The 11112-nt window shown below is 42.9% G+C and overlaps 1 protein-coding gene across 1 annotated transcript; it reads left to right on the top strand.

The window, feature by feature from the left end:
• The first annotated feature begins 2413 nt into the window (after positions 1-2413).
• On the top strand, positions 2414-6148 carry EEF1A1 (eukaryotic translation elongation factor 1 alpha 1). Its single transcript, XM_080807190.1, has 8 exons — positions 2414-2653; positions 3670-3847; positions 4127-4306; positions 4420-4716; positions 4814-4964; positions 5060-5316; positions 5396-5630; positions 5727-6148. Exons 2-8 carry the CDS (start codon positions 3704-3706, stop codon positions 5849-5851), a joined length of 1389 nt encoding a protein of 462 aa, XP_080663316.1. The 5' UTR covers positions 2414-2653; positions 3670-3703; the 3' UTR covers positions 5852-6148.
• The last annotated feature ends 4964 nt before the right edge of the window (positions 6149-11112 follow it).

Below are 11112 nucleotides of genomic sequence, written 5' to 3'. Positions count from 1 at the left end.
CTCTCACTTTTATTTTATTAAATGGAAATCATCTTTGATACTTCCCCTCTTACCAGCATCCACTTTCATTTTGACTTTTCTTAGATTAGAGGTTGACTACAATTTTGGATTCCATGTAAAGCTTTCAAGTACTCAACTTTTAGTCTTCTTTAGTGTTTGTTCCCTTACCTCATGTCACTAACCCTTTGTTTACTTTTCCAAAATTTGCTATTCCTGTTAAAATATTTATATGACCTACTATTATCTCCAATAACGTTCAAACCTAAACCATTCGAGGTTTGCTTAAGAAGGCATGGAAAATAATAAATCTAGGGATGCCTGGATGACTCAGTCAAAGTGACTGCTTTCAGCTCAGGTCATGATCTCAGGGTCCTGGAATCCAGTCCTGCATTGGGTTCCCTGCTCAGTGGGGAGCCTGCTTCCCCCTCTCCCGCTAACCCTGCTTGTGCTCTCTGTCAAATAAATAAAATCTTTTAAAAAATTAAAAAACAAAAAAGAAAATAATAAATCTAGTGTGGCATCCTAATCTTAATCTGAATAACACAGGTATAGTTCATATTACTATGATGTACAAATATGACTGATTGTGGGAATTCAGTTTCAAAGAGAATAGTCATTAATATTTCCAAGGAAATAAGAACAGAGGTATTTGCATTGTTCTATTGGTAATAACTGATTTTAATTGGTATTTCCTACCTTTTTATTATATTACAAACATTGACTAGCATACCAAGATGATTTTATTTCACATGTATATGACTGGGTAAGGGCACTAGGAAAATGCAATGTGAAAAAAGAATTTATGAAAGGAAAGAAGCTAGAAATATAGACATAGAAAATGCTTTTTGCTGGAAAAAAGATTGGTTATGTGAATTCTAAGTTACCTTAAATATGCCCTAGTTTCTTTCATGAAAACTCAAAGTTAAAAAGAGAAAGCTAGATACCTGCTAATGAATAAAGAAAACTTATTTTTAGAAATTTATATCTACAAAGAGTGGCAAAACAAAAATATATAGCAAGGCTATTCTGAAAGACTTCTTTTATTTACAAAGAAAAAAAAAGGATTTGGGTGGTGAGAAGTAACTGAAAGCTATTCTACAATGAAATAGAAACTAAGTAAGCACCATACAAGTTTGCCTTTAACTGCTTCCCAGTTGTTTTTTATATTAGTTTTCCTCTTCCAAATTGATTGCGGATTCCTCCCCAAAAGGAAGTCTTCCTTTTGCACGTGCCACAGAACTTCCCTTAGCCCTGGACACATAGTAGGTTTCAAGCAATTGTTAATAGATTGGCTGGAAGAGTTGCAGTGATATTCCACTCATGGAAGAGACATACTGATATAGTAACTAGCTCATTAAAAATAAAAGTTCTTTCTTGAAAGGAGTATTTTTCCGTCTGCCCTGATTGTCAGCCAAAAAGGCCTCAGCTGGTTTCATCTTCGATTTATGCTAAAATTTAGTTAAAATCAATAGGACGACAGAAAATGAATTCATTTATTTAAGTGGGATAGGCTACTTTTTAGGAGTGATTTCATAGCAAGTGTTGGGGATAGTTAATTGGGTGGATAAGCTTTCTGATGCTGTAGATCTTAGTTTCTACATGAGATCATGTGGAAAGACTGAATCTGAAAAATTCTTTTTAGGTTTCTCATTCTAGCAATCAAATGAGTGTACACTGGAAAGAAAATGTACCACGAGAGTAGACACACACAGGGTCTTTTTATAGCGTAATAAAACTAGAGTTAAAAGGCAAAGTGTGGGATTGAAATCTATTCTAAACTGAAAAACCAGACGTCTGGAGTACCGTATGGGGTGAACGTGTGATACGGGCTTCGATAAAAGCAGCGGGCTTTAAATGGAAAAAGCCAAGAAGCCAGTCCAAGATCATATTCGTCCAGGTCACCGCCACCGAGGTGAAGCCCTTAACGGATTCTCGGGCTGTGAAGGGAGCCCTTTGCGTCCTCCGACCCTCGCGGCCCTGAGTGCCGGGGCCTTGTACTTCTCTCTAGCCCGGAGGGTATCTGAAGGCAGGCACCGGGGAGGAGCCAGCCCCGGACAGACCTGCGACGAGCGGAGGAAGCGGCTCAAAGGGGCTGTCCCGGACCTTCGGGAGGACTAGGCTAAGAACTGGAGGGATATGGCCGAGGAGAAGAATACTCCAAATCTCCACAGCATCTTTGCAGTTAAACCAGGAACCGTAGAGGGAAGATTCTATACTTCCCCGCCGGGCCGCCTCCTCGCCGCCCCCACCCTCCCCAGCTGGAGCTAAGAGTAATTCATACAAAGAAGGACTCGCCTCTGCCTGGGGGAATCCCAGGGACCGTCGTTAAACTCTCGCTAACTTAGAACCGAGGGATGGCTCGTCCTCGCCTCCCCACCCACTCGCTCTAGTCGTCATCGGGGTCGAGAGGAGCATGCGCGAGGCGATGTGTGCTCTTCAGTGGGCTGAGCGTACATCGCCCACGGTCCCCGAGACGTAGGGGGAGGGGACGGCGATTGAACGGGTGCCTGATGGAGTTGGCGCGGGGTAAACTGGGAAAGTGGTGTCGTGTGCTGGCTCCGCCCTCTTCCCCGAGGGTGGGGGAGGACCGTATATAAGTGCCGTAGCGGCCGTGAACGTTCTTTTTCGCAACGGGTTTGCCGCCAGAACACAGGTGAGTGCCGGGTGTGGCTTCCGCGGGCTTGGCCTCTCAGAGCCGGCTGCGGCCCTCGCGTGCTTCTAGCAATTGCCGCGCCACCGAGCTACTTTCCGATGTTCTTGACCCCGAATTTCGGGTTGTGAGTGGGTGGTAAGGTTCGAGGCCTTGCGGTTTTTTTAGGACCTTCTTCGCCTCGTGGTTGGCTTGAGGCCTGGTTTGGCTGCTGTGGCGGCCGCGTGCGACTTCCGCCGCACCTTATTCTGTGCTAACAGTCGTTTTAAATCCAGACGTCTAGCTTATAAGAAAAAAAGGTCGGCTATGGTTTTCTCTCGTCGACACAGTTGGGCGGAGGTTGGTCGGGATCTCAGTTGGGTGGGCCTTTTCGCGGTCGTCGGGTTCTTGGGGTGTGGGGCCGCCGCGAGGCGCGGAGGGCGGCGGCGAGGCCCTCGTCCCGGCGCACATGTACGACGAGGCGGGGGGAGGGGGCCCACGAGCCGTGGCCTCCGAGTCGGATGCGGGGGAGTCCCGTAGAGTGGGCCGGGCAGCTCTGGTGCCCAGCCTCGGGCCGCGATGTGCCGTCCCCACCCCGGGCGGCAAGGCCGGCCCGCTCAGCACCAGTTGCGTGCGCGGAAAGATGGCCGCTCTCCGGCCCTGCTGCAGGGAGCTCAAAATGGAGGACGCGGCGGCCCGGGAGAGCGGGCGGGTGAGTCACCCACACAAAGGAAAAGGGCCTTTCCCTTTTCGGCCGCTGCTTCCTGTGACCCCACGGTGTACCGTGCGCCGTCTTGGCACCTCCGTTTCTCCTCAACGCCTTGGAAGCAGGCCTTCCTCGGAGGGGGGAGGGGATTTTTTGCGGTGGAGTTAGCCCTACGCTTAGTGGGTGGAGACGAGAGTTGGGCCAGTTTGGCACTGATTGTAATTCTCCTTGGAATTTGCCCTTTGCGAGTTTGGGTCGTGGCTTATTCTCAAGTCTCTGAGACAGTAGTTTCAAGGTTTTTTGTTTTTTTTTTTTAACCGCCCCTTCAATTTAGGTGTCGTGAAAACCACCGCTTAACCTAAACCAGAATGGGGAAGGAAAAGACTCATATCAACATTGTTGTCATCGGACACGTAGATTCGGGCAAGTCTACCACTACTGGTCATCTGATCTACAAATGTGGTGGCATCGACAAAAGAACTATCGAAAAATTCGAGAAGGAGGCTGCTGAGGTAGGTACAATAACCGTAAGGAGAAAGATAGTTCAAATAAGTTAGCCAACAAGTGTTAACTGACCCAGACTAGGCTCTAGTTAATACCTGAACGGGTTACTTAAGGTGGAATAAATTAGTGTTCGCTGTTCAAGTTCTTAGGTAACTCAGGGAAGTAAATTAAAGCTATCTAACAGCTGTAAAGTGGAATTTAGAGTTTGTGCTTAAGTGGGAGTAATGGATTTCAGGTTGAAGTTTGATTATGTTTAGTTACCTAGTAACCATTCTTAATCCTTACAGATGGGAAAAGGCTCCTTCAAGTATGCCTGGGTCTTGGATAAACTGAAAGCTGAACGTGAACGTGGTATCACCATTGATATCTCCCTGTGGAAATTCGAGACCAGCAAGTATTATGTGACCATCATTGATGCTCCAGGACACAGAGACTTTATCAAAAACATGATTACAGGCACATCTCAGGTTTGTAGGATTAATAACTAGAAGATAACTAGACTTGAATATTTATCGGAAAAGGGGTGAGTTCATTCTTTGGAAAAACATTTAACGGGATAGGTCTTTTTTTCTTTTTAAAGGCTGACTGTGCTGTCCTGATTGTTGCTGCTGGTGTTGGTGAATTTGAAGCAGGTATCTCCAAGAACGGGCAGACCCGTGAGCATGCCCTTCTGGCTTACACACTGGGTGTAAAACAACTAATTGTTGGTGTTAACAAAATGGATTCCACTGAGCCACCCTACAGCCAGAAGAGGTACGAGGAAATCGTTAAGGAAGTCAGCACCTACATCAAGAAAATTGGCTACAACCCCGACACAGTAGCATTTGTGCCAATTTCTGGTTGGAATGGTGACAACATGCTGGAGCCAAGTGCTAACGTAAGTGACGTCAAGACTTCTAGAGAAAGTGTTGGGGCAAATTTTGACAGTAAATGACAACTGTTTGGGGAATGCTAATGGACAATCTTGTTTTTAGATGCCTTGGTTCAAGGGATGGAAAGTCACCCGTAAAGACGGGAATGCCAGTGGAACCACACTGCTTGAAGCTCTGGATTGCATTCTGCCGCCAACTCGTCCAACTGACAAGCCCTTACGTCTGCCTCTCCAGGACGTCTACAAAATTGGTGGTAAGTTGAATATTTCTTAATCAGAATGTAATTGGATAGGTTGCTATGTTTTCTTCACATAAGGTATTTGACACCACACTTGTAAAATATTTTAGGTATTGGTACTGTCCCTGTGGGCCGAGTGGAGACTGGTGTTCTTAAACCTGGCATGGTGGTCACCTTTGCTCCTGTCAATGTTACAACTGAAGTCAAATCTGTTGAAATGCACCATGAAGCTTTGAGTGAGGCTCTTCCTGGGGACAATGTGGGCTTCAACGTCAAGAACGTATCTGTCAAAGATGTTCGTCGTGGCAATGTGGCTGGTGACAGCAAAAATGACCCACCAATGGAAGCAGCTGGCTTCACAGCTCAGGTAACAACTTTTAAAGTGGCAATGTTCTTACTGCCAGACTCTTTGTCTTTTGATACTAACTGTAAATCTTTACTTCAAGGTTATTATCCTGAACCATCCAGGCCAAATTAGTGCTGGATATGCACCTGTGCTGGATTGTCACACAGCTCACATTGCTTGCAAGTTTGCTGAGCTGAAGGAGAAGATAGATCGTCGTTCTGGAAAAAAGCTGGAAGATGGTCCCAAGTTCTTGAAATCTGGTGATGCTGCCATTGTTGATATGGTTCCTGGCAAGCCTATGTGTGTTGAGAGCTTCTCTGACTATCCTCCTCTGGGTAAGGATGACTTGAGTGTAATTAGGAAGTTATTGAAGCTGGGAAATAATTGCTTGTAATTCGAATCTGATGGTAATCTAAAATTTGTTTTAATAGGCCGTTTTGCTGTTCGTGACATGAGACAGACGGTTGCTGTGGGTGTCATCAAAGCAGTGGACAAGAAGGCAGCTGGAGCTGGCAAGGTCACCAAGTCTGCCCAGAAAGCTCAGAAGGCTAAATGAATATTATCCCCAATACCTGCCACCCCAGTCTTAATCAGTGGTGGAAGAACGGTCTCAGAACTGTTTGTGTCAATTGGCCATTTAAGTTTAATAGTAAAAGACTGGTTAATGATAACAATGCATCGTAAAACCTTCAGAAGGAAAGGAGAATGTTTTGTGGACCATTTGTTTTTTTTGTGTGTGTGTGGCAGTTTTAAGTTATTAGTTTTTAAAATCAGTACTTTTTAATGGAAACAACTTGACCAAAAATCTGTCACAGAATTTTGAGACCCATTAAAACAAAAGTTTAATGAGAAATCTGTGTCTTCTTTTGGTCAACACTGTAACCTTTGTACTATTAAGTAAAAGGGTAAGTTGCACAGATCCTATTTCTAATGTTAAAACATGCTGAAACTTAAATTTAGGGTAACATTTTTTTCCTGGGTGGGATCTTGGAGTTTTCACTTTGTTCTAAGGGAAGGAAATGGTTAAGTACATAATAAAAAGCTATGGGGAAAAGGTCATTTAGTGCAACAGAACTTACATAAGCAGAGTGACCATGAGACAGTCTGTACTATAAACAGGTTAAATTCTATAATACCAAAGTTAATGTGTTGCATATAAAATTATTTTTGTCACTAGGGAGTAAATTTGATACATTGTCACATTTTAATTTCCCACTTACTGGATTGCTTAATGTCCCATTTATAAATACTGTAAAGTAGTTTATTAAGTACCTAAAACAGGCATTCGGTGACATTCTTAACGGTAGAGTTAATTTTTCTCTAGATTTTAGAAGAAAGTCCAGAAGTTTTCTACAGTCACGTAAGAACTAGAAATCCACTTAAAATAGAAATTTTCATCTTTAAAGAGCAAGTTTGGGGTGAAGAGGGAACTGGAGATTAGATTAAGCCCAGTTTGAAGAGGTGATGGTCAGATACTCATAATTTGGACTGGGAGTGTAGGTTAAGCTTTGTTTTTAGTTTGAAGTTATTTTGGAGACAATATTGAATGATAGTTGGAAGTAATGAACAGGATGAAAAGTTCTTTAAAGATTACTGTGGTGGTTTTATAATTGCATATAGTAATAGGTAAATATCAGTAGTGTTTGGGTGATAACCATCTAATTTTTGGCATTAGCTGGCAAGTCAGCATTGGTGCATTTGATAAAAACTGAATCTTGACCATTTGAACTTAATTCTCTGAGTAGGGTTTTTTCTTAACGAAGGGGGAATTCATCAGGCAGCTTGGAATTAAGGCAAAAAGCAGAGGACAACCTGGTAGGCAAGCAATGCTGAGTGAAATAGATAGCATAGCAGCCATAGGCAATAGGAAATGACTACAGTTGAAAAGATGGGCATTTTCTAAGTTAGGTAAAATGGTCTTTTAACGATATTACCAGGAGCACTGATAAGGCCTGTAAATAAACTAATAAAAGGTTTTGTCCACAACTCGTTATTTTTCACTTGTTTGTGCAAATGTGCTTACTGTTAGTGTTAGAGATGACTGAAGTAAGGTTCTTAAAAATGGATCAATAAATGGTAGCTGGCATAAGTTTTGAACGATGCTTTGCTGGAAGGGATTTGTTCCATGCCTTAAAAACCAAACTGCAGAGAATTCATCTCACTAAGTGGAAGGATAGGAAGGAGAGGGGTAGTGTCCAGGAAAGTTCAGCAGCTCGCCTAGTGTGCTTAACCCCATAGAACTCAATACAGATAATGACATTGGTTTGAGCACCATCTACTGGTGGTCACTGTAAATTAGTTTGAAACCTGGAATTAAGGGATATAGCATTTTACTAAAACTCTGAGTTTTGTGTTTGAATTGATGAAAATTAAACCAGAATGCCCCAAACTGGTGCTTGACCTTCATGTTCTAAATTGGCCAGCTGTTGAATTACCCATGTTTGTAAGGAATCTCAGATGGGATCTTGTTGACATTTGTCCCAGGAATTCTGGTGTGATTTCAGAACATGAAACTGAAAAACTTTTCTGGTTTAGGAGTTAAAACGTCAGTAAGGCATATCTGATTTTTTTAGAAAACTATTTTGGTTAGTCATCCAATGCCCAGAATAGGCAATCCAAAATAAGTTTTCAGACAGATCAGAGCTCCCTTTTTATACCCTTAATTCCTTTAATACTTGCTGTCATTTACCTCCTAAGAGCATGAGAATTTATCTGGTTAATTGAGTTCTGTCCATTAATGGTTATTGGCTATACAGATGGTATAGAGTCCTTGATTTTAAGTAGCTTTCAGTATGGGGTATAAACTGATGAGTATTACAAAAACTGGATTTCATGTGTATTTAAGTTGATGAACCTTGTTAACTTTTTTTTTTAAAAGATTTTATTTATTTACCCGACATCACAAGTAGGCAGAGAGGCAGGCAGAGGGAGAAGGGAGGAAGCAGGCTCCCCGCTGAGCAGAGAGCCCAGTGGGGGGGCTCGATCCCAGGACGCCGGGATCCCGACCTGAGCCGAAGGCAGCGGCTTTAACCCACTGAGCCACCCAGGTGCCCCAAACCTTGTTAACTTTTGATTACAGAGCTCAACGCAAAACAAATTTTGTGGCTGTAATACTCAGTTACCTGAAATGGGCAACTCTAGAAAAAGAGTGACAACTTAATTTTTTTGTGTGTGAATGTGACTTTTTTGATAGGCTTTAGATTGGTAGCCAGATTTTTACCTCATTTGTTAACCGCAAAATGCTGCAGAAATAGATTCAGTCAATTGCAAGTTAAGATTAACATTTTGGAGTTAACCACTGTAGCTTGCAGGGGGTCAACAATGAGCTCTATGTTCTGCAAGGAAGGAAGGGGGGGTGCATGTTTTAGTTGAGAGGAGGAGTAAGACCGTTTCACCCTTTTTTGTTTGCCTTCCTGAAAGTTTTTTTTTTTTTTTAACCTGTTTTTTTCATAATAACCGTTTCACTACCAACACATAGGTTCTTTTCCATCTAGGTGGTATCAGTCCTTTCCATTATTTGCAAGTCTCTGGGAATTTCCTTGACTTGAAATTAGAATTGAAGCCTAACAAACACATTGTCTTAGTGATTTTTTGAAGAGGGAGAAAATTGACAAAACTGCCACGTGTTTTCCTGAAAGGTAATTGACCCCTAATCCAATGGAAATCTTTGGGAGGGATCATATGATTTTTGTCCTTTCTTGAAAATTTTTGTGTTCCAAGATTCATTGCTTATGCACCACAATCAGTGCTCCATGCAATACGTGCCCTCCTTAGTAACCATTACCAGGCTCACCTAACCTCCAACCCCCTCCTCTCTGATTTCCCCCAATTCACTTTTCCTTTCTTTCTAATGTCCTCCATTTTACTCCTTGCTATCCATGAGTAAGTTCTTATGTTTCTTAAACAACTAGGACCCAAATGTGACGTCCATCAGTCACTAGTAAAAATGAGTGATGTAAGGAAAGTGGCATTGACATTGGACTGCCTTTAAAGGGGCACATGGGTCTCAAGAGTTTAGAGCTCTGGTTTCTGTGAGAGACCTCATGATAACAAAGGTAATGCTAAATTAATGTTATTCCCAAGTAAGCAAAAAACAATAGGAAACTTTACTAAGCAATCTAACGGGTTTCCCTTACTTTTTAAAGGTATTTACATATTGTTAAAATTCACTCTTTCACACAATTTTGGGAGGTGTTTTTTTAAAGATTTTATTTGAGGGGTACCTGGGTGGCTCAGTTGATTGTCTTTGGCTCAAGTCATGATCCCCTGGATCCTGGGTTGAGCCTTGCATCAGGTTCCCTGTTCAGCGCAAAGTCTGCCGTTCATTACCCCTCTGTCCTTCCCGTTACCTGTGTCCTCGCTCTTCCTCCCACCCCCCAAAAAATAAAATCTTTTTTTTCCCACGATTTTATTTATTTATTTGACAGAGATATAGAGAGTGGGGGAGACAGGCTCTCTGCTGAGCAGAGAGCCCAATGTGGGGTTCGATCCCAGGACTCCGAGATCTTGAGCCAAAGGCAGAGGCTTAACCCACTGAGCCACCCAAGCGCCCCCTCCCCCCACCAGTAACTAAAATCCTAAAAAAAATTTGAGAGAGCATGAGCAGGGGGAAGGGGCAAGCAAACTCTCCATTGAGTGGGAGCCCCAACCCAACTTGGAGCTTGATCCCTGGACCCTGAGATCATGACCTGAGCCAAAGGCAGATGCTTTAACCAACTGAGTCACCCAAGCATTCTAAATTTTTAAATTTTATAAGTTTTGACAGATGGTTTACCACAATCAAGGAATAGAAAAGTTCCACCATCTCCTTCCTCACCAAAATTCCCCCATGCCTCTTTGTAGTAAACACACTCCTCTACCTGTAAGTCTTGGTAACCACTGATCTATTTTCTGTCCCTATAGTTTTGTTTTGGCAGTGATGTCATACCTGGGTTTGTATAGAATATAGGTCTTTTGAGTTTTTTTTTTTCCACTTAGCATGATGAATTTGATTCATCTGTTTAACATATATCTGTAAACTCTTAAAATAAGATTTATTTGAGGGGCGCCTGGGTGGCTCAGAGCCCTGCATCAGGCTCTCTGCTCAGCAGGGAGCTTGCTTCCCCCTCTCTCTCTGCCTGGCTCTCTGCCTTCTTGTGATCTCTGTCTCTGTCAAATGAATAAATAGAATATTTCTTAAAAAAAAGATTTATTTGAGAGTGTAGGGGCACAAGCTGGGGGAGGGACAGAGGAAGAGAATCTTAAGCAGACTCCCTGCCAAACACCAAGACTGGAGCTGAAACAAGTTGGGCACTTAACTGACTGAGCTACCGAGGTGCCCCTGCAATCCGTTGCTTTTTAATGGGACAGTTTATTCCTAGCTGAGGGACATTTGATTTCCAGTTTCAGAAGGTTATGAGCTGAGCCACTTCAAACATTCACAGGTAGGTTTGTGCATGACTATAGGTTTTCATCTTGTGTGAATACCTAGCAGTGGGATCACTGGATTGTATGGCAAATGTATGCCTTTTATAGGAAACTGCTAAACTTTTTCCAAAGTGGCTAAATCATTAGTAATCATTTTCTCAAGTGAAGTTTAGCTTTATTTTGCTATGCTTAATTTTTTTAAGGAAGGAAAGTGTTAGATTCTATAGCTCAGTGAAGGACTCACATGGGTGGCGCAGTGGGTTAAAGCCTCTGCCTTAGGCTCAGGTCATGATCTCAGGGTCCTGGGCTCGAGTCCCGTGTCAGACTCTCTGCTCAGCGGGGAGCCTGCTTCCCCCTCTCCTTTGCCTGCCTCTCTGCCTACTTGTGATCTCTCTCTCTTTGTCAAATAAA

Source organism: Martes martes (genome assembly GCF_963455335.1).
Source record: "Martes martes genome assembly, chromosome: 6".
Classification (NCBI taxonomy): Eukaryota; Metazoa; Chordata; class Mammalia; order Carnivora; family Mustelidae; genus Martes; species Martes martes.
Note: the sequence above shows the minus strand (reverse complement) of the source record. Positions and strands in the feature narration are given on the sequence as shown.

Coding starts and splice junctions, on each gene's coding strand:
- EEF1A1 (XM_080807190.1), top strand. CDS start 3,704: ATGGGGAAGGAAAAGACTCATATCAACATTGTTGTCATCGGACACGTA. Junction 3,848..4,126: donor TCGAGAAGGAGGCTGCTGAG/GTAGGTACAATA, acceptor TAATCCTTACAG/ATGGGAAAAGGCTCCTTCAA. Junction 5,631..5,726: donor CTCTGACTATCCTCCTCTGG/GTAAGGATGACT, acceptor TTGTTTTAATAG/GCCGTTTTGCTGTTCGTGAC.